General features: G+C 40.2%; 2 protein-coding genes across 3 annotated transcripts in view; one reads left to right on the plus strand and one right to left on the minus strand.

The window, feature by feature from the left end:
• TBPL1 (TATA-box binding protein like 1) overlaps positions 1 to 7569 on the plus strand; it is a 37002-nt gene extending 29433 nt beyond the window's left edge. For both annotated transcript variants that reach the window (XM_041742616.1, XM_041742617.1), the window contains exons 3-7: positions 1469 to 1551; positions 1713 to 1776; positions 4315 to 4418; positions 4524 to 4618; positions 7028 to 7569. In XM_041742616.1, the coding sequence (XP_041598550.1) occupies positions 1469 to 1551; positions 1713 to 1776; positions 4315 to 4418; positions 4524 to 4618; positions 7028 to 7107 (426 nt within the window). In that variant the 3' untranslated portion in view covers positions 7108 to 7569. The remainder of the gene's footprint in view (positions 1 to 1468; positions 1552 to 1712; positions 1777 to 4314; positions 4419 to 4523; positions 4619 to 7027) is intronic.
• Positions 7570 to 9299: 1730 nt separating this feature from the next.
• Positions 9300 to 23906, minus strand: part of SLC2A12 (solute carrier family 2 member 12) — a 54256-nt gene continuing 39649 nt past the window's right edge. Inside the window, exons 4-5 of the mRNA XM_041742614.1 lie at positions 21036 to 21168; positions 9300 to 11491 (exon numbers count right to left, since the gene is read on the minus strand). Of these exons, the coding sequence (XP_041598548.1) occupies positions 11338 to 11491; positions 21036 to 21168 (287 nt within the window). The 3' untranslated portion in view covers positions 9300 to 11337. The remainder of the gene's footprint in view (positions 11492 to 21035; positions 21169 to 23906) is intronic.

Here is a 23906-nt window from a genome sequence, read left to right on the forward strand (position 1 = left end):
GCTCTTATACTAGAAACTAAGTTAAGGTTAATTCAATTCAACTAAAAATTGCAGTGACTCACAATTAAGGATTATCAAGTTCATCAGTGATGCTGTCATCACCTAAACAAAGGATTAAATATGTCTGCTAAGAAGTTTAGAGAGTAAAATGCCCAATACTATGTTGGAACTTGAGCATGCCATGTGACAGGAAAGACATTTTTTGTAGAGGGGTTGATTGAAAAAGCTGTGTTGATCAATAAGGTGGTGGTGAAAGAATTAAATGCAGAACAAACTCAGTGTTTCTCAGCTACTTGTGTATGAAATTTTATAATATCATTTAGTTCAAGTTTAATTTGACTCTTTGGTAAATTTTATCCTCCAGACCTAATAGATTTTTAGTTTGATAATATGATATGTTACAAAGAAAGGGTGAAACTCAGAAAGTAACAAGGAGAAATTTCCAATTCATGTATATGTTACAGTATTCAGTAAATATTTCTCTCTTACACATAATGGCTATATAATATTTTCAAAAATGAAAAAACGCAATGCAAATTTAATTTCACATTATTCTCTTGGACCTTAGTCCTTGACTCATTTATGTTCACTCTGTAGATAATTTCATTCAAACCCACAGCCTTAAATGCATTTCATATCTAAGGAATCCAACATTTCTCCTGTGTTCAAGATTTGTATATTGAACTTAAGTATGTAGTAGGCATCTCAACTGTAAGATACAATATAGTGCTGAGTACCATGAAGCAGAATAAAGCAGTATAGGAGATGATGAGCAATGAAGTGATGGGTGCTTTGGTGGAGTGTCAGGGAAGTCTAGCTGACATCTGATGAGAGACTTGAATGAAAGTGAGAATATTGAGGAAGAATATTCCAGATGAAGTTAATAACAATTACTGCAAAATTCCCAAGGCGTGAATAGGTTCAGCATGCTTAAGGATCCATGCAAATTGCAAATTCCAGTTATGTGTCCCGAGAGGAATGAGAGCTGAAGTTTCCATACTTGAAGTACATTGATTTCAAATATATAGTAAGAGATTTGTACAGACCTTATATCTTTAATTAATGTTCTTTTGAATTAATACATTCTTTGTGTTCAAGTATGATACTTGATTTCAGAATGGTTGATTTGGAGAACAATTATTTCAGTCTTGGGTAAGCTTTGAGTAGTAAAACTTTTATTAAAATGGTCACATACAGGAACACCTGGGTGGCTCCAGTGGTTGAGTGTCTGCCTTCGGCTCAGGGTGTGATCCTGGAGTCCTGGGATTGAGTCCCACGTTGGGCTCCCTGCATGGAGCCTGCTTCTCCCTCTGCCTGTGTCTCTGCCTCCCTTTCTGTGTCTCTCATGAATAAATAAATTAAATATTTTTTAAAATAAAATGGCCACGTAGAGTAGAGCCATAAGTGAAAATTAACACTTAGTATGTAACCATGGTTTTTTTGTTTTTGTTTTTGTTTTTTATTGCAGAAAGTATTAATGAAGCTTAGAAAACCTAGAATTACAGCTACAATTTGGTCCTCAGGAAAAATTATTTGCACTGGAGCAACAAGGTAAATTTTACTTGGATTTTTTTATTTTAATTTTTTAATTTTTCCTTCATGGAAAGGACATTTTTCTAGACTTAAAATTATATGTACAGTTTGTCATGTTTGTCAGTATAAAATTTATTTCTTGTGTGACTGATAATCTTTTTCTTTCCTTAAAACCATAGTGAAGAAGAAGCTAAATTTGGTGCCAGACGTTTAGCTCGCAGCCTGCAGAAATTAGGTTTTCAGGTAACATTTTAAAAAACATCCAAACTGTAAATATTAAAGGATTTAATTTGTAAAGTTAAATTTTTTAATGCAATAGACTAAAGAATCACACAGATACTCTTCTCATGATTGGCCTTTTTCTTACTGTCCTTCAGTACAAAAATTTCATAGTAAGCTCTCACCCATGTGGGTACTTGTAAATGATCCTGGCTTTTTCACTAACCCCTTGCTCATTGAGAGACTTGTTGCCTTACAAGTGAACTGCCTCTTCAACTCTTTAGGTTGTTCACTTCTCACCAAAAAAATCTCATTTTTGATTATCTCAAGAGTGGTATGTTGGGATGATGAGTAGGGTGTAGGGCCCTGTGTTTAAAAAGTTAAAGCACATTTGTTTTTATTTATAGATAGCTATCACATAAATTATAAAGAAGAGAAAAGATATTAAAATGGAACTTGCAGGGACACCTGGGTGGCTCAGCAGTTGAGTGTCTGCCTTTGGCTTAGGGCGTGATCCCAGGGTCCTGGAATCCAGTCCCACATCAGGCTTCCTACATGGAGCCTGCTTCTCCCTCTGCCTGTGTCTCTGTCTCTCTCTCTCTGTCTCTCATGAATAAGTAAATAAAATCTTAAAAAAAAAAAAAAGAATGGAATTTGCGTAGATGTATGCATTGTACGGCTAAGAGTAATCAGTGTTCCTACATATTATGGTTAGTGAGAACATTACCATTATAACAGGGAATTGTAATTATTTAAAAATATGCAGAATTTATATATATCTGTGCTTTAGAAATAACTGTACATGATGTTGTAAGTTGAAAAGAATTGACATGAATAACTAATACCAGCTACACACCTGTGTATAAGAACTCAGGAAAGGCTGTATTCTGTAAAATCAATCATAATGTATTTAAAATGACATAAATCCGGGACGCCTGAGTGGATCAGTGGTTGAGCATCTGCCTTTGGCTCAGGGCATGATCCTGCCCTTGGGGAGCCTGCTTCTCCCTCTGCCTGTGTCTCTGCCTCTCCGTTTATGTCTCTCAGGAATAAATAAAATCTTTAAAAAAATAAAATGACATAAATCCAAAACAAAATGCACATCATATGAAAAGGGACATTTATAAGATTGGTTTCCTGTGTCAAATCTGTGGTTTGGTCCACAAAAAGTAGACACTGGGTGGTGGGCTCTCACATGTAAAATGATACTCTTTGGCAGAGTATCAAGTCTGGCAGGTTAAGTTTATCAAGTATAATTTTATGGAGGCATAAATTTAAGTAAAAGTTAGTACATATTATGGACTTGTTTGTCACTTACAAATGATGAGTAAATGAAAGAAAGGTAAAGATGAGCTGTGAGCCCCAAAGAGGTGGGCCCAAGCTGTGTGAAATTTGAATGAGTAGTGGTGGAAAGTTGAGTTTCTTTCTGACCTCTTCAGTCTTCATTGAGGTGGAACATGCTAGAAAGGCCTGGAAGTGCTGGTTGGTGCATGAGGAAAGAGGCGGTACTGAGAGTCTTGACTGATGGTGCTGCCACTTGAGACAGTTTTGTGACATTCATCAACTGCCTTATGCAAGTACTCTGCTGGAGAACTGTAGTTTGGGGACATTTCAAAACCTAAGATACAACCATTCAAGTTATTGGTAGGAGTGACTGAAGTAAGTTCCTTCTCAGCCTTGGAGCTTCTTGTCTTAGCATAACATTAGAAATGTGGAAAAAAATCCCAGTTACAAACACAATCTTCTCACTCTGTCCCCCCAAAAGAAAACAAACATCTCACTAAACTCACAGAAATATCATTTTATTCTATTGCATATAAGAAAATGTCTGACCTTGGAGCTCAATGTATGCTCATTATTTATTGACTTTTAAGTGACAGCTTTTCCATTTTGACTCTTGAGAAGAACTCTGCTTTAATTTTTTTCATCCCTCTTCTTTATCCTATCCTAGTAGATTAAATATCTCATTTAAAGTATTAAGAAAATTAAACATAAGATTCAAAAGACTCTAGGTGTCTTAATCCTGCAAATATCCTAGGTTTTGTTTAATTTTTTGAGGTTTTTGACCTTTGATTTCCCTTTAGAGTTGACTCTTTAACAACACAGGTTTGAACTGTGCAGATCCAGGCACAGGCAGATTTTTTTAAATAACCACAGTATAGTATTATAATTGTATTTTCTCTTCCTTATGATTTTCTCTAGCTTTGTTGTAAGAATACAGTAGATAAGATACAAAATATGTATTAATTGGCTGTTTTATAGGTAAGACTTCCAGTCAACAGTAGGTTAGTAGTAGTTGAGTTTTTGGGGAGTCAGAAGTTATGTGTGGACATCTGACTGGCCAGGGATACTAATCCTTGTTTTGTTCAAGAGTCAACTGTATGGTATTAAGAAATCACTGATAAAGTACAATATTGATGTTTAAGATGTACTTGTTCTTTCTTGCTCTTATTCTTAAGGATTAAAATAATTATTTACAATTGTTCTGATGAGCAGTTTTTTTTCTAATGAGTAATTTTTTTGTTTTAAAATAACTTATTGAGTCGTACTTCTCTCCTAAAGGTAATATTTACAGATTTTAAGGTCGTTAACGTTTTGGCAGTGTGTAACATGCCGTTTGAAATTCGTTTGCCAGAATTCACAAAGAACAATAGACCTCATGCCAGGTAGGTCTCTGAATAATCAAGACAACTTACCAAATTTAAAATTACCTGTCAGCCTGTAAATATTTATATTAATTGTGATTTTTTTTTTCTTTTTTCTTTTGGTAGTTATGAACCTGAACTTCATCCTGCTGTGTGCTATCGGATAAAATCTCTAAGAGCTACATTACAGATTTTTTCAACAGGGAGTATCACAGTAACAGGTATTTTATGGTATTGAAACCAAGCTTATCACCAGTTATGGTTTGAATGAGGTGCCTGTATCAAAACAGAAATAATGTCTCATTTGTCCACTTTAGTCACTTCTACTCCTCAAACCAGTCCCCTGACTTTTAACACTGTAGTTTAGCTTCCCCTACTTTTATCTACTACTTCAAAACCTTATATATGCTCCTTGGGATCTCTCTTCTTTCATTGATTATTATTATAGTGAGATTCATCCATATTATCCCATAATATAGTAGTTATAGATCATTCTTATTGCTGTATAATACACAGTATATGAATATATTGTCTGTAAGCATTTGGATAGTTTCCCGTTTGGAGCTATTAAGAATATTCTAATATATATTTTCATAGCATGATTTTTTAAAAATTTATGATGTCTTGCATTTAAAATATTCAAGAGAAACCCATTTTACAAACATCGTAAAGAGGTTTTACATAAGTAAAATATTCAAATATCATTGGTACCTATTTGTCATGTCTTACATGTATCTTTTCTGTATCTTTTGAGTCCTAAGTATTTGGAAGGGATGGTTTCATAAAACTAGGCATAGATAGCATTAGCACACAGGATGGTTTTAAAGATATTGTGTTTATAAATTGTACAGAAACATCCCTTGGGAGTCCGGCCCAATTTTTGGCTAAGTTGAGTTCAGGAAAATTTCGTGGTGTTCCTGGATTTTTCTTTTTATTCCTTCAGTCCTTAGAGGAAAATACACATTATTGACACCTTAAGACTCTCAACAAATAAGCTTAGTTTCGACTCACCCTATGGATTTTCACATCTTCCTTGGAGACTTTTAAAGCCTCCTGCCAGTGTCATGCCTCAATATTAAAATGGAGGGATGGAGAACAAATCCATCTGTTCCCTTCTTTCAGCCATCTCTTTCTACATTTTGGAGCCCAAACTTCTGAGAAATCCCAAAGTCTGAGGATCAGTAAGTCCCTACTAAGTATAGAGTTTACGATGCATAGGTAAAATCTGTATTTACTGAGTGAATAGATAATTAAACAACATAATAAACTGAAGGCAATCTGCTGGAATAATTAGTATACATTATATATTTACATATGGAACATCCTGTGAAACATTAACAATTCAGTGAACAGATAATGAGTGGTTCCCATAGGCAGAGCACTATCCTATGGGAGGGAGGAGAAGGGAAATCAGGAAGGAGCAGACCCAGATAACATGGGGTCAGGACCTTCAGAGAGTTCACAGCAGGTACAATATATGTGTTTTCAGGATCTATGAAAAGAATTAATGTGTACTTGAGTGAAACCATTTTTTTACTCAATATAAGTTTTATGAAAATATTTTCATTGTGTTTTTATGTTTCTTTTTAGCTTTTTAAATAGATTACATTTTTAAACAGTTATTCCTAGCATTATATGGATTAATTTATACATACTGTCACCTCTTTCCCACCTGTGTGTTTCCCTATTTATTGAGTAAGCTATGAAGATAAATGGGCAGATTAATAATAAACATGTGGTAGGTAGCGAGTACTAGTAGATCCAAGGGAGTTTTAGACCATGTAGTTAATAACAGCTCTCTGGCTTTCTAGTACTTTGGAAGCAGCTTTGTTTAACTTTACTGAGTTCCCCAGTACTCCTGTGAGCATAGGCAGTAGCCTGACCAAAAGCCATTCGACAGTGCCTAAAAGAATAGTGACCGGAATGTCTAGTGCCGTTCATCATCTCTTCCTCTAATTGGCATCCAACAGTGGTATTAGACGTGATTTTTATAGGCACGGTCTTCACACTCATGCCCTAAAACGGGGTGAATAACATCATTTTGTGTTTCCAATTTCCTTTAATGGCTCAGAAAAAAATTTTTCTCTTGGCTTATATTATGACCTTATAATTATGTGAAGCGTAGACCTTTTTTAAAGCAGTTAATCCAGGACGCCTGGGTAGCTCAGCGGTTGAGCATCTGCCTTCAGTTCAGGGCATGATCCCGGGATCTGGGATTGAGTCCCATATCAGGCTCCCTGTGTGGAGCCTGCTTCTCTTCCACCTATGTCTCTGCCTCTCTCATGAATAAATAAATAAAATCTTTTTTTCTTTTTTTGATTTATTTATTTATTCATGAGAGACAGAGAGAGAGAGAGAGGCAGAGACACAGGCAGAGGGAGAAGCAGGCTCCATGCAGGGAGCCTGATGTGGGACTTGATCCCGGGACTCCAGGATCACACTCTGGACTGAAGGCAGGTGTTAAACCGCTGAGCCACCTGGGGATCCTCAATAAATAAAATCGTAAAAAAAAAAAAAAAAAAAAAAAAAATTAAAGCAGTTAATCCAATGGTTTGAACTATGTGTTCAGTTCTGGGAAGCCCACATTCCTGGTGCTCTCCTCACCCCTTCCTCCATCGTGTTTGTTACAGGGCCCAACGTAAAGGCTGTTGCTACCGCTGTGGAACAGATCTACCCATTTGTGTTTGAAAGCAGGAAAGAAATTTTATAATCCATCACTCAACTGGTTAGAACCTAACTGAGCACCTTTTAAAACCTGCCGCACATTGGACTCAAAACAAAAAGAAAACTGGACCAACAGTAATTGAGGATATAGACTCTTATATTCATTCATGGCTGCAGTGTGAGCTCCAGGCCCTTTGGGTTTTATTTCAGACCTTGCTGTAATATAAAAAGGAAGTTTACAAGACATGACATTGCTGCTTTTACAAAAGGACATTCTATTTATTTTCGCAGTAATTCTCATGTCCCCGTAAGTAGAGCTGTCACAGTGTGCACTACCTTAAACTGTTTCGTTAGTGTCATTATTTTTTCCCAGTTTGAGCTAATGTGTTTTATTTGTGAATAGTCTTTTACATTTTTGTATGCTGAATATGGGCACCAAAGAACCTGTAAAAGTTATCTTTTTCAATTGAATGTGCACAAATAAAAGTTTGCAAAAGATCTCTCTTCATATCCATTCTGCAACTTTTATTCCCCATTTTCTATTTTAACAAAAATTGTATTCGTAATTCTTTTTTTTTTCTTTTTAATCTATGCAAGCTTAGACTTTTGCTAAAGTGTGTTGGCTTCTTTTTGAAGTGTATTTTGTAAATATATGCCACATGTGTATAGTATCTTTTACTGCTCTGTTACCAAATATCGAATAGGAATTTTTTTCTTGCAGATTAGAAATAAAAATGTATATAAATTCTAGGGAGCAAACCAGAGTAGAACTTTATAGGTTAAGCATAATGTTTTCTGTTGCTAATTTAATATGATAGAAAATGTTAACTATCTTTTAAAAGTTACAGAAGTGTAGTTTTAAAAGGCAAGACCTTGTACCTACTACAAGATGGATATGAGAAAGAAGCTATGATGGGTTGTACCTCATATGTGCTTTTGTTATTCTGGTAAGACTCAACTTTAGTTGTAGGACAGTAGTCATCTTAGGTTGGTGCTGAAGGCTATCCTAAGAGTTTTGTCAGAAGTTGATACATTGTGCTATTTTAACAAGAAGTGCCCACAAGCTGCCTCTGTGCCAACGGTATAATTATAATATAGTTCAACTTGAACTTGAAAGCCATTTTGCAAGATGTGTCTTTCCCCTTGCTATGTCTTATTTAATGGAGCTGAAGAGTGACTATTCAGTATCTGGGATTGCTCCTCTGAAAGTTACAATAAATATGCATTTGTGAAACTTTGGCCCTCTGGCTCACCCCCAAGCCTGGGGGCAGTCATACCCGATCAGGCTACACTTGTGCTACCACTTGGGATTAGGAGTTTTGCATAAGCAACAATAATTTCACTTAGAAATAGAGCTAAGTGGAGAGTCCAATTAGCTTCTTAGTAGTAACTTCATAGAGACAAGATTCCAACACCATCTTCCACTAAAACTTGGATTTCCAAAATGTTTTGAAAGTTTCATGAAAAATTGCGACATCTTGTCCTCCATATTCTAGTTCATTTTCCTTACCATATTATAAAGTCTTCCAAACCTAGCTACATACTGCACTGACCAACATACATTATTTTATACTTATTTTTATCTTTTCTCTCAATGCCTTTCCCTATTGTGCCTCTCACACTTAAGTCAGGGGGGCAAAGGCTAACTTTTATATTTTCTTCCTTGTGAAAGATTTAATTGTGGTTTTCAAACTTCTCTTTCTCTCTCACTCACTCTTTTTTTCTACATTATGTTTATTTGTTTCATCTTAAGATCCAGTAGGATAGGATAAACCTCATAAAATACAGAGGAGGAGACAGTTCAGTAAAGAAGTCACAGGTTCTGGGCAGACTATTTTTAAAAATTGAGGTTTTTCCACTTAGCTTTAACTAACAGTATTAAGTGACCTGTTTTGTAACATTTACAAAAAAAAAAAAAATACAGGAAAGGGTCAGAAAACATCATTATATGGCCAACGTGCAGATCCAGATGTTGTAATATTTTCAGTATTCAAGTGACTTGAAAAGTAGGTAGATCAGTAGCTCATCAAAATGCTTTCTCAGAAGAGAAGAAAGACAATCTAACCAGTTCAGGTTTCAGGGCTGCCACGTGAGCATCACCTGGCAAAGTGTCATGGATAACCCTCTAAACTTAACAAAGCTGGTAAGAATGAGCGTGTCTGATGTCTTCTGCTGGCTCTTCACAAGTGCTGTAAATTTTTTTATAAATAAAAACTGTGAATATATACACACAAATTGTAAGTATTCCCCCTTTTTTTTATTTTTGAAAATCAAAGAGCTCTGATTAGAGGCGTACTGGGTAAAAATTTGAAGACAGAATTAATTTAGTTACAGACTCAGGATAATAAAAGAAAAATATTAGAGTGTTTAAGATACTGAAGTTGAAATCACTAGTGATAAACCTCCTAAAGGTTATGAACAGTTTCCTACCCATTTAGGATGAATGGCTAAAACAAGAAATTGGTAATGTGTATATACGGTGTTTGAACTTCGAAGGAAACCTGTAACAGTTTTGTTAAATATCTCACAATCTGTGATGCTTGACAAAAAAAATCGTATCAATTACCTATCTTGATTTTTAAAGAATAACCTTGGCATATAATTCCACTGAGGATTCATCATAAATTTCTTAAATTGATCCTCTACAGAACAGACTTTTCCTTCTCCTTCCAAAATAAAAAACGAAAAACTTGTCCTCACTTGCATAGGAAATGTGCTGTGGTACAAATACGATCTCACATCTTCCTACCTGGTAGCTTTCCCTGCCAGTTTTCATTATATAATACATTTCAGAATCAGCACTTTCCGTCATTCTCCTGAGTCTCTGCGATTACACTGTCCCTATTCCTGACATAGATTTATAGGCTTTCCACTTTGTTGTAGGGGAATTACTAGATCATCCACCCTTTTATCAAACTGGAACAGTTCATTAGGGGCCAATAGGAAGGTTCCAACCTAAACAGAGTTTTGGCTCTTAGGATTCTTCTTCAGGCCAATCATAATGTTTTATTCTTTTTCAAGTTAGGTTGTTCATGTAAGTTTTTGTGTGCCTCCCATAGCTTATAATAGTAATTTAAGGGGTTACTACTTAAGTAGATTGAGATTCTTTATTGTAGATTTTCTGTCATATCCAAAGCGGTAAAATGCCTCACCAAGTCCTAATATTCAACTGGAGAAATGCAGAAGAGAGCAATTCATTGTTGTGTGGGGAAAAACCCAAGTTTCTGGTACCCTTGGTGACCTCCGTTTCATCATAGAGAAGAACAATAGTGAGGGAACTGTCCTGATGTCTGAGTGTCACTCACTACATCTGCAGTCATCTGGAAGTCAGCATCAGTTACAGCCAGTATGCTGTAACCTGAGGTAGTGATATTCCTGAGGAGTGCAAACAATTGCAGGAAACCAATGGATCGCCATTAAGCCATCAAGAAAGCCTTATAAAGAGTTTTAGAAGTTTGACCTAGTAACTCAAACCTAATTGATTATAGAGATTTGGATCAATAACCTAATGGCCTGAGTCCTTTTCTCATGTTTTACTAACAGGCACTACTAAATAAAAATGGTCCCAGGATTTGGAAATTGTCCTTTCTGTTCATATTTTTTTAAATGGATGGGAAAATGTTTATTTTTCTCAACTATTGCGGAATTGTTTCTTTTTTAACATTTTATATATATATATAATTCATAAAACAGTATTTTGCATTACACTGTAGTTCATAATTCATAAAATAAGCTGCATAATATTTGTACGTGTTGAACTATAATTAGGAATTATCACTGAATTCCTAGCCAGAATCCTATCCTAATCTAGAACACAGGTGCAATTATCCATGTTGTGTCCTATTTCTTTTTTACAGAGGCCCAATACAAGTACTGTCTTAGTGGGCAAAAAACTAAGCTTGTGTTCAAGCCATGTATGTGTCTGAAAAATAAAGCTGCAACTGGCCTCTGTACATACAAACCTTAAGGCAAAAGTTGATCGCGTTACTAGTTCATAGTTTTTCAAAGGCTGCTCTGTGAAAAAGGTGGAAAGTGTTGAACTAGCCAGTATTTTTTTCACCTGGTATCCTACGCAGAGTAAGAAAGAGACCACTTGGGATCTTATACCTCGTTTACCTTTTGAGAGGTGGAGGTTAAAGTTTGTCTTTATAGTTTCAGGGTGTCTTTTTAAAACTAGCTTCGTGACACTAAGGAGAAAAACATGGGAGTAGGCAATGTGTATCGGTACAAAGACACCCTTCTAATTGTTCTTGTACTTTGTCAACATTTGAGGCCACTAGGTCTCTGGAGAAAGCTGCCTCGGTTGCCCCCTACCACATAGCTTTTGACACTCCAAGAGCTGCTCTTGGGGTTTTCTTTTCTGAAGCTGTTTTGGCACTAATTCCTCTTGATGATGACTCATAAAACAAATGTTGTTTTTCACATAGTTCCTGAAAGAGAAAGAGGCACTAATGAAAATGTCATTCTTAGTTTATAGTACTTAGGGGGGAAAAAAAAGGTACAGGCTATTTTTTTTTTTTTATTATTGCTTTGAGGCCTTAATATTTTAGCTGAGCCAAAAAGACATTTCTATTGCAAAGCCTTGATGTGTCCTGAAATTCACTATACCACCGAACTTTGGTCAATCTCATGCAAAGCGTAAGGTGAGGAGGGTGACTTCGCAGAATACCATCAAGGCATTCCTATCTGCAGAGTCCAAGGACAGGATGACATAGAACTAATGGAGATAATATCCCAGAGCCCATTTTATTTTTCCCTCTTCTCAAACTAGCAATATGCCAGTATTTATGCATACGTTGTCTGCCTTCGCCATTATCAACTTTCTACTGCATCAAATTCTTTTCTACAGCATTATTCCCATCAGCATAAACGTATGCCCTAGTATTTTATTTTTATTTAAAAACAAAGTAAGGTCATCTCTGAACCTCCTCCTTCAAAAAAATTTTCCTGTAATTTAAGCAGTTACTCAAGTGGCCACAGTGTGCCTGGTACTACGGTAGGTACTGAGAGAGTGGCTGTGGACTCCTGCTTTCCAGGAGCTTACCTCTTCATAAAGGACACAAGTGCATAAGCATATAATTTCAAGTCGTAAAAGTGAGAAAAGTAAACAGAGGAAAAAATAATGAAAATAGTCGGGTGGGAGATGACTGTATCATACCGCTGGCATCACTCAGGGAACATTTGGCCGGAAACAAGGAGGAAGCCCCGTGTTTACAGAGCGAGCATGGCTCGTACATAAATGACCAGTGAGATGAGAGTGGTAGCTGGCGGCCGTAGAAGTATATGCATTTTATTCGAAATGTAATTTGAACCACAGGACTTGGGGCTGAAGAGTGGCATTTTTTAAAAGATCAACTGCTGTATCGAGGATAGACCCTAGAGGGCAGGGGCTGGAAGACCAATTTAGAGGTTAATCTAGTTCAGGTAAAAGATGGTAGGGACTGAGCATGGTACTGGTTGAAAATGTCAGATTCATGGTATGTTTTGTTAACAGATGTAACGAGACTTGGGTAGAGGTGGGCTTTATCATGGATGAGTCCTAGGTGTCTGGCCCGAGGAGCCCCTCGCACAACCCCCAAGCAGAAGGCCTGTGGAGGAACAGGACGGGGAATCCAGGGTTCTGCGTAGGTCCTTTTAAGCGACAGATGCTTACCAATGATGTAAAATAGGCAGATCTGGAAAGTGGAAAGTCAGGTAAAAGGTCAACACCTAGAGGTACACATTTGGGAATCATCACTTTGGCTTATAATGCCTTAGGGACAGATCTAAGAAGTGAATGTAGGCAATATCGGCACAGTTCTAAGGACTGAGTCCTGGGCACTACTGTACTTAGTGTAGAGGAGGAGGAGGAAGCAAAAGATACCAGAGTGACTAATGAGGTAGGAGGAAAAGCAGAGAAGTGTGATATTCCAGAAGACAAGTGGAAACAAATGTTTGAAAGTAGGGAGTGTGAGGAACTGGGCGGGTGCTCCGGGGAAGTCAAGTAACAGGGACTGGGGTGTATAACGTGGAGGTCATAAGTAGCCTCAGCAGAAAGAAAATGAGAAAGTCCGATTGGAGTTTAAGGAAGAATAGGAGGTGAGGACAGCGGACTGGCCGTGGAGAATGAGCAGCCGGCAGGGAAGAGTTCGGCACCTGGAGGGCCCTGGGGTCTGGAGGCGCCCCCGACGGCGTGATGACCTCGTGGAAGGGGAGGATCGGTGACGGAGAGCTGGCCTTTGCCGTAAGACGGGCTGGGGACATGCAGGAGGGCGCTTTACCTCCACTTCTGCTGTTAGGGAACTGAAAGGGAGGGAGGGGTGCGGGCTCGAGCAGGGTGGGCTGAGAAGGAGCTGCCGGAGAGGAGGGAGGTCAGCTCCGGGCAACCGCTTGCCTGCGGGACATTCCCGAAGACCTGCTCCGGGGGGCTTAGGTTCGAAAGCCGAAAGCCAGGCTGTGGGCACAGTTGGGTGTTTTCCTCGGCCACATTCAGCCCCTCGGATGCAGGGGAGAAATAAGCAAAGAAACAGTTTAATCGGCGTTAGGTTGTGCCTGAATGAAGAGGCAGGAAGGCAGGGTAAAGGGCCTGAGCAGAGCAAGTGAGGACACGGCTACTCCGCGGATTCTAGGCCTCGGCCAGGCCGAAGACTGGCCAAAGTGCAGCTACTCGAGAGGGTGAGCTGGGAAGCGGAGGGCTCCCAGGGCGAGCAGAAGTGCCGATGTAGGATGTGACCATCCTGTTTGCTCCTCTTCCTGGCAGAACTCCAAAGTGGATGGTAGCCGACTTCCTCACTTCAGGAACTTCCTGTCCCTCCTCAAGCCTCAATCTTTCTGTCCTCTCACTCCACGGAGACTGTGCCTGACAGACCTGCGCTCACCTCCCTCTTGGTACCTGACCTCTCCAGAGCATTCGGCACCACCTGGTCCCGCCTTCCTAGAACACTTCTTTTGGCCTCAGTGATACCATGGTCTCCTGGCCTTGCTCCAAACTCACTGTCACCTCCTCTGCTTGATCGCCAGATGTTGGATTAACCTAGGGCTTGGTCCTGGACCTCATTCCCTTCTCTCTACTCTCTGACTAGATGTCATCTACTCCACAACCTAAACACTGCCTACAAAGTCATGGCCTCCACAGTCTGACCCTATCCCTGAGGGTCTCCAGCATCTCAGACTTGTTATATATCCAGTGGCTGACTCATGGTACATCTACCTGATGCCTAATGGACATCTCAAAATGAATGGATCTAAAACATCTCTCCATCCCTGAAACCTAGGTCTCTTTCTGGCTGCCTTATCTTAACCAGCCATGCAATTTCTCAAGCTACAAATTCAAGTGTCATCTTAACGACTTCATTGCCTTACTCTTATACTGAAGTCATTCATTCATTCGTTGAATAACTTTATTGGAGCTCAATAAGCCAGTAAGGCTGATAGAGAAGTGGTCTGAGAACTAAGTCTTAGGGCATGAAATCTTTAAAATAGTGGCTTTCCAAGATGGAACCAGCAGATGTTGACAGAGCGGCTGATAGCAGACAACCAGGAGGCAGGTCCCCAAAGGCAGGGAAGGAATTATTTCAGGAAGAAGGGCATGCTCACCTCGGTCCAGATCTGGAGATGGTCGCCATGCTAGCCATTAAGATGAAGAATGAGCATTGACCCCTGGGTTTGGCAATATAGCAGTAAGTGGGATGTTAGAAAGATCAATTTCACTAGAGTGGTGGCCATTAAAGTCTCACTGGAGCAGGTTCATGAGAGAACGGGAAAAGAGGAACTGATGCCCATGTATATTCATTCTAGAACTTTGCTATAAATGGTAGCAGAGAAACAGCAGAAGTTAAAGAGGAAAATGGAATTAAGACCATATTTTTTTTTTAGTTGGGGGAAAAATCATACAAGGTTTCCATGCTGGGGAGAAGTTGAGATCCAGTTAGGTAAAATGTGCGTGACACAGGGGTGAGCAGAGAAAACTGTTGGAGAATTGATGAGAGCGTAACATAGGAATGACGGAGCTAAGAGAGAGAATCCAGAGGGATGATGGTGTATTTAGATACAAACACTAGTGTGTGGGTTGGTGTGTAAGGTTATGGAAATGTGTCCATTCCCTCCACGAAGCCAGATACAAGGCCAGCAGTGGGAGTGAGCAGGGCAAAGGAAGGGGGTAGGTTTCCAGAGAGAGAAAGTGGTATGGAGCAGTTGTCTGGGAGACAGGCATTAGCAGGCACCTCCAACAATCCTGATTTAAAATGAGAAAAACCCAACGTTGTGCTTATGTGCTTTCTCAGCCACGTTCACTGTGTGGCTGCAGAGGCTCACTCTGCACACCTCAAAATGTGGATCAGCTCGCACCACTCCCTGCTAAGATATTTTAGTTGCTTCCCATTGCACTTAGAATGAAATCCAGGGGGCACCTGGGTGGCTTAGTGTGGCAAGTGTCTGCCGCTCTTCCCTCTGCCCTCCCCCTTTTCCTGCTGTCTCTTGGTCTCTCTCTCTCTCTCTCTCTCTCTCTCTCTCTCTCTCTCAAATAGATAAATAAAATCTTAAAAAAGAAAGAATGAAATCCAAACTTTCTAGGCCTGCAGGGCTCTGCACGCTAGTCTCCACTGACTTCCTAACTAAATCTCACAGATTCCTTGCTGTTCCTGGAACAACAACAGGTCAAGTGTGTTTCGGACTAGCCTTTGCACTAGCTGTTCTCTCCATCCCAATTCTCCTTTCCCTATCTTTGCTGGCTCCTTGTTATCATCCGGATTTTATCTTAAGCGTTACCTCTCAGAATCACATTCTTAGATCACCCACACAAAAGTAGCCCCCAAATCACTCCCTGTCTTATCATCGGGTGTTTTAATTCTCGAGGCATTTTTGCTCTCTGAGTAATGTCAGACCTTGAACAGTGAGTGCCTGGCACATAGTAGATGTTCAGGAAATATCCATGGAACAAGTGAGTTTGGGTGAAAGAAGGAATGAATGCCCACATACAATAAGCCATAGAAGTGAAAGCTAAACTAAGTCTCAGAACTAAAATATTTTCAAAACAGTAACTTGTTCATTTTCTCTCTGTTTCCACTTAAACGGAGAAGCATACAAGTCACAGCTGAAATAGCAAATATGGCAAACATCCCATTGTGAGTTTGTAGCTGGCAGGGCAGACGCTCGAAATAAACTCCTTTCAAATTACATTATTGCTGAAATCTTTTCTGACCTCTCAGCTGAGTCACTGTTTATTTTATAAGAAACTTAACAACCTTGGAAGGATATTTGTTTTCCCAGCCTTGCAGAAATGGAAGTACAAGAACCTGTCGCCAAACGTGAGAAAGAAAGGAAAATGTTGAGCAGCATATAGTACCGACTTCGAAGTTGATTTTTCACACTAGAAATCGTTCCCTTTCTCCCTCCCCAGACAGTTGTTAGGATATACTCGCCAGGACTCTCTTTCCCTGGTGACAAAACTGGATTCACTCTCCTCATTAACTTCTACGTTTGGGAAGACTTCCCTGAACACGGCCAGCGAGCTCACCCCGCTGCGCGCCGGCACCGCCCGGGCTGCCCGGACAACTTCTCGTACTGCTATGTCGTTCAGCTTCTTGTGTATTTTTGTCTCTGACATTTCCCTCCGGGGAACCTTGTTTTAACATACACATGCTACACATACTTTGGCCAGTTGACACCGTTCAGGCTGCTCACATTTTCATTTTAAAAGCCTTTGCCAACTGGCTGCTTCAAGCTGAGACAACCCTAGGCCCTGCAGCACTAGAGGAATAGGAGCCAAGGTTTCCTCTCTGCCCTCACAACACGCCTGGCAGGTGCCTTCACTGCTGCTGGGAGTTACACCTGCAGGATTATGTTGCCCCCTTACAGATCTTTTCTCTGTATTGGACCTCCTCTCTACTCCTGTTCTTCAAAACCCAGCACTCATGTGGTCTGTCTAGGGTTGCCAGTATTTTGGCTTTTGTGCTTCCCTTACTTTGCAGTTTATAACTTGAGGTTTGGATTTATGACTTCAACGAGTGCATGACTCAACAGTAAACGAAATGTGATTCTCTCAAAAACATTTCATAACTCAGAGTTTTACTAATTTAGACAGATGCCTTCCCCACCCCGATTCTGAATAAATTTTGCTGCATTTTAGATAGCCAAATCATAGGTTGCTAGGGAATGCCTTATTCTAGGTGTCTACTAGATATAAAGATGGGCTTTTCTTAAGTTTTATCCTCCAGTTTTTATTTGGTTTGCAACCTGATACATTCCGACAGCCCCACATGAAAAACAGATCTAAAAGATTCTTAACCTTAACTCATCCAGACTATCCATTCCACTTTCAAGTTAGGCTTTTTAAAAAAGAATTCAAGAGCAATGACAGAGTAGGTCCTTAGTTTTGTTCAGCTCATTCATAATTGCTTTCTCCCTGCCTCCACGTTGTAGTTAGTGTTGTTCACAAGAATTTTAACAAACCTTTATTTTTAAAGGCATTTCACTCCCCCAACTAATAAACAGATAGTTTAAAAGTGCATACAATGCACAAGGTGGACCCGAGAAAGATCCCAATTGTCTCCTTTGCCCCTCAATCATCTTTTCCAGTCCAGCTCCATGTAGCTTCACCCCATCCCTGCATGCCATCCAGCCCCCATAGTCTCCTTTGTTTTTTCTTAAGGATTTTATTTATTTATTCCTGAGAGACACACAGAGAGAGGCAGAGACACAGGCAGAGGGAGAAGCAGGCTCCATGCAGGAAGCCTGATGCGGGACTTGACACCGGGCCTCCAGGATCACGCCCTGAGCCGAAGGCAGGCGTTAAACCACTGAGCCACCCAGGGATCCCCCTAGCCCCATCGTCTTCTATATGATTTCTTCAATACACTCCCATGGGTCTCCCTCATTCAGCAGCACCCCCTTCCCCTCTCTATATTTTGCTGAAGTCTTCCTTTGAAAATCGGGTAACTTTGCTCCCCTGCGCTATTGTTTTAAACATGCCCCGCTGCCCTCAGCATAAAATCCAAACTGTTTACCAAGATGGATGAGACCCTTCCCTCTCTGCCCTTTGCTCTGGACTCATCTCTCAATCCCCAACCTGGAATCTGCCCTCTTCATATCACACCAGTGAGTAAGTATACTGTCCTCTACGTGTGCGTCTTCTCTGACTCCCACATACTCCTCTCTGCCCAGATAACTCCTTCAGGATTCTGCTATGGTATTACCTCTTTCAGGAAGATCTTAGAAATGAAATCTTCCAATACATGAGATTTTCCTTTGTGTTTGCCAACAATGGTAAATATTTGCAATGGTCTGTTTTCTTACCTATCTCTCAAAGTAAAGAAGCTATGCTTTCTTGGTCTCCTATATCCTCAGTTCTTTCCTAGTACAGTGTCCAGTGCCCAGGAGGTAGTCAGACAAGAGTTGAATAAATAATATCTGAAGTGGAGGAAGGGAGTAGAGTGGTACAGCCAGTATGTCTCTCCTATGGACCACATACCTGTTCCTCCTCCCGTTGCATAGGATGTATTAGACCATAAATTAAATTACATCCTTTGACCCATGGATCAAAACTTGTGCTTTATACCGTTACCCGCAATCTAATCCCCACACACAATGAGTTCAGCATTGGCCTTGCTCACAAGTTATCAAATGAAACAGTGGATACTTTTAAATCACCGGCTGGGAATCAGTATTATGCTAGGCATGGTATAGAGGTTCCATACGAAGGATAATAGAGGCCATTCCTGGAAACCAAAACTTTATAATTTAGTTAAGGAGGTGAAACCACTAGGGTTTTAGCTAAGCAGTATAGAAGAAAATGGGACTGGAAAATGTTAAAAATCCAGGAGAAAGGAATGTTTTCCAGGACTAAGCTTATGCTTCAAGGGCTTCAAAGATGAGGATTTGCATCATCTTTTAAGGCATAAGGATGTCAGGTTAAATCTTCAATGATAACTCTATGTAGGAATAGAAGCAGAGATAAAGAGATAAGTGCCAGTGAAGTAGGAGGGATTCTAGGGAAGAAAATTGTTTCATAGGAGCTAAAAGAGGATTTCAAGATAGAGTAGGTGTGATGGATTAAATGTGATTTAAAAAAAAAAAATTCTGTGTCCTTCATCTCATCAAGAGATTAAGTCAGTTTGTATACCCCTTGATTCTGGGCTGTAGAATGTACTTGTAGGATGTGAGAAAGTAATGGGGGTACTGCGGTGTGACTTCTAGAACATACACTTTACAGAGCCTAATAGCTCCTGCTTCCATGCCTTGGAAGGCTGCCCTGAGTCTGCCACATGAGGAAGCCACATGAGCCTGCTGGAGGCCAAGGCAGCACATGGACAAGAGAAGCTCCCCACTGAGCAGCACCCGTCTCATCCACGCAGGTGAGGCTCTCATACTGCCCAGTCCAACTGTCTCTCCCACCCACGTAGGCGCATGAGCCCACCCAGAGGTAACAAGCGCGGTCACCAAAGAATCCTGGGGAATGGGGGCAGTAGTGTATTTTAAGCCATGACGTTTGGGGATGGTGCGTCACACCTAAACAGACAACCAGTGTGAAACAGGTGACAGGGCAGAATGAGAGAGGAAGAATGACCACTGGATTTGGAGGTCTTCCGTGTCCTGGCATCTGTGTCCCGTAAAAGGCCTTGAAGCTGAATCAAGCTTCCAGATGAATGCATAGAGTCACCAAGGCCTGAGGCTGTGGTTATTTGAATCCTGTATCTGTAATTAATAGTCTCGTTCAGATTCTGTGCTCTCCAAGAAATCTCGTCAGTTGGCTTCAGCTTGCATAGAGCCAAGCAATGTGCGGATCAGGCCAAGGAGATGGCCAGCCTTCCTGACAATTATATTTCCTCGTAAATAAATAATTTTCATTTTCATTGTATTTTTAAGAAACAGGGATTTATCTATAATTAAAAATTACCCTACAATTTGATATTTAACTTACAGCTTGAATTAAGAGAAAAGTCTTGCTGCTTGTTAACGTGAAATATTTTAAAACTGCAAACCACCCAAAAGTGTGTAAAATATACAAAGTGAAAGTTTTCCAAATCCCACTATAAATAAATATGCACATGCATAGCTACCATCGAATCACCTCTCAGGTTTATTCTTCCCTCAGATAAACGCTGAAGAATCGCTGTGCCCACAGTTCCTGTAGCAATCATACATTTCTCTCTAGTGAATTGAAGGTATTTTTATTTTTTTTTTCTGAAGGTATTTTTAGAAGAAATTCACAAACTATGAATAAGTAGTACTCTCCCACTGTATTAAAATGTTAGAGCGACCACCCCTACATGTTCAAGCATAATGATTTAATCCTAGGAAGAAGAACAAGTTTCCCTTCATTCTCGGCCTCTGTGTACCGCCTCCTTCCCCGCAGTTCAGCAGTTAGAGCTCTCTGAGTTCTGCTACCAAGAGGAAAGAGTTTTCTAGAGCCCACATCTAAGTTAAGCTGTTTAAACAATCTCTCTGTGTAAAATGTATTGAACCAGTTTCCAGATGCTACCCATAGGAGAAACTTTTCCTTAGCTCATTTTGATTATGCCATATTTGGAATAATTGCAGTGACTTAAACCCAAGGGTATTCCTGATAATCACAGCCTTAGCTGGTGTTTAGGGTTTACAGACAACCTACACGTGTGATAGAGGTAGAAGCTCATGGCTCTGGCACAAGGTGTGCAAGACATTCCAAGACTTACCTGCAACCCCAAACAAACAAACAAACAAACAAACAAAAAACCCCTCCTGCATGGGGAACCTAGAGAGACGAGAGGGGTTCTTTGAACATTACTGAAAAGAGCTTTGAGAGGTTCACCTGTTAGAAAGCACCGGTTTTTCTAATTCCTTAGCTTAGTCACCCAGATTCAACACGGGGCATAAAAACTGGATTTGTGTTTTGAGATAGTTTCTAAACAAAGGTAATATCTTGAAAAAATTTCAGATGTCGGATCATTATTCAGTTGTATGTAAAAGCTGCATTTTTTTACCAGAGCGTCGTTCAGAAAGCACGCACATGATACTTACGCTTTTGCCAGCTCCACTGATATTTGTTCCAAAGAGCATCCCTTTGTCTCAGGTATAAACACAACAACAAAAACCAGGGATGCTAAGCTCATGATTGTATATATAAAGCACACCCACGGCAAGCCAATGAGATCTACAAAGGACAAAAGAGACCGATTAAAAATGTGCTTTGCATTGCTTTGACCCCATTTGTGGACAGCTGCTTCTTAGGGCATGTATAAAAACCTGTGATTTTCTTTCTTTCTTTCTTTCTTTCTTTCTTTCTTTCTTTCTTCTTTCTTTCTTCTTTCTTTCTTTCTTTCTTTCTTTCTTTCTTTCTTTCTTTCTTTCTTTCTTTCTTTTCTTCCTTTTTAATATGTCATTTATTTATTCATGAGAGATCCAGAGAGAAAGAGGCAGAGACACAGACGCGCTTTTCTTGAAACAAGCTCACTCTTCCTCGCCCTGGTTCAAATAAATCACTTTAAGGCGGCGGCTTGTCCTCTCCGCCCGACACCTGCAGCCGGGGCTGCTCCCGCAGTCGGGGCCCTGGCGCTGGCGCCTGCCCTGGGGCCTGACCCCACTGACAGAAGCGGGAGGACCGCAGGCGACAGCGCGGTGTTCACTCCAGCCCCTGCCGCGGTGCTTCTCTTGGGGCTGGCAGCCTTTTGCCCAGGTGAGTGCCTAATAATGTGCTTGCAGCAACGGTCCTCCTTTCCTCTGTGGGACAGAAACCCAGAAGATAGAGAGTGGAGGATAAAAACAAAAAACAAAAAACCCGACAACGAAAGGTCATTTCATGGAACTTGTCCTGTGTGAGTACTTTCAGTAACGGGGAGCTCACCCCTTTCAGAGACTCTCAGTGCGTGGTGGGCTGCCCTTACCCCTCACAGAGGCCTTCCTCACCCGTCCTGAAGTCTAAGTGTCCCTTTCAGGAGCCTCCACTCCGAGGTAGTGCCTCACTCCCTGGGTCCATTCTCCATCCCTTCATACCAGCACAACAGCTGCGCACATCCCTGCCTGCACCCCTACCGCTCTCCTGGGCATCTCCTTGCCCCAAACACCCTGAACTCTTGCAGCCCGAGTTGAACTTTTGCAACCGTTCTGCACAGACCACAGGTTGCATAGCTTCCAGGTGCCCTCCCATGATGGACACATGGCAACCCTCTTACAACATTTAAGCAATCCTCTTAAAACACTTTACTCAGAGCTGAGCTCGATCCAACTGTATCACGGCCACTGCCCAGTGAATTGGTTTCCCCAGAACACTCTGCTTTTATGGACATTGCTGAAGTCACACTAAAAGGGCTGGTGTCCAAGGGCTTGCTGCCAAGCAGGACCCTTACTTACCTCTTTTACTTGGAAAACTGATTTTTGAAAGTAACTACAGGTTTCCCCGCTCTTGGACAAGTTTGCATTATGCCACTTTGCTTTTCTGAAAGATCTACGTTAGTAGAAATCCAAAGAGGATTTTTGCTCTTAGGAACTGGTAGCTACTTCTCTGCTTCAAGCCATCTTGGCTTATGAAAGATTTCCTAGGGATGCTCTAGTTTCAAATAGTGGGAGAAACCTGTATCGAATTTCAAGCTTAGGGCAGCCCAGGTGGCTCAGCAGTTTAGCACTGTCTTCCGCCCAGGACGCCCAGGGAGTGATCCTGGAGACCCAGGATCAAGTCCCAAGTCAGGCTCCCTGCATGGAGCCTGCTTCTCCCTCTGCCTGTTGTCTCTGCCTCTCTCTCTCTCTCTCTCTCTCTCTCTCTCTCTCTCTGTGTGTGTGTGTGTGTGTGTCAGGAATAAATAAATAAAATCTTTAAAAAAAAAAAAAAGAATTTCAAGCTTAGTCCAATGCAATGTCATCTACAGGTTCATTCCAGGATTTTTAAGTGAATATGCTTTCCCAACATTTGTTTTAAATGCAGGAGAACCTTTGGATGTGCATTAGTTCATCCTCTACATTAGCTATCCTTCCCAGAGATTTGTGTCCTCTTTTTCCAACCCTGCTCATTTCCATTCTTTGTTCTATTTTTTAATTAAAAAAAAAAATAAGCACAGTTGACACACAATGTTACATTGGTTTCAGGTGTACAACATAGTGATTCATCAAGTTCATACATTATGCTGGGATCACTTCATTTTTTTCTTTTATATTTCTCTTTCTCCATGTGGAAAAACGTGTGTGTGTGTGTGTGTGTGTGTGTGTGTGTGTCTATGTGTCTCTGTAAAGGTGAAAGGCACAGGACTTGCATATGATCTGAGTAGAATAGGTGTGGTTGGTGCTGATGAGCAGTTTTTTCATTTCCTTTAATCTTGGGCTATTTCTAAAAATGGGACATAAACATTTGAAAATTTTATGTAAAGCCACGCTTAATAACTCCAAAAGTTAATTTCCAAAAGTAGATATACTAAAAAAAAAAAAAAAAGTGGTTGACAAGATTCAGAAGTGCTATATATAGATATATGCCTTTTTGAGTATATATCTACTTTTCCAAATTAATATATGTATTATTTATATCATATACATATATGAAGGAAAAAGGAAAGAAAGGAAACAGCTATTGGTCAATTTTGGAGGATACTGGGGAACTATCTCATTATTTGGAAAACTGGAAAATAAAAATGTTTTAAGCTTTTCTCTTGCCTTTTTTATGATTCACACATGAGGGCAGGCAAATCACTAAGGAGAAGAAACATCTCCTTAGAGAAGTAGCTTTGATCAAAATTTAGAAGGAACAATGGAATGAAAATAACAGATCTGGGTGATGTTCTTCAGAAAAAGCCTCCATTACCAAGTGGGAGACAGACAGATGATGTGCCTCTGTGGCAGGACTCACCATCATCTGTAAAGGAGTTTACAAACAAATGAGAAAATCTAAATCTGCTCAAGCCTCTAGGT

The sequence above is a fragment of the Vulpes lagopus genome, chromosome 2 (assembly GCF_018345385.1).
Source record: "Vulpes lagopus strain Blue_001 chromosome 2, ASM1834538v1, whole genome shotgun sequence".
In the NCBI taxonomy this organism is placed as follows: domain Eukaryota; kingdom Metazoa; phylum Chordata; class Mammalia; order Carnivora; family Canidae; genus Vulpes; species Vulpes lagopus.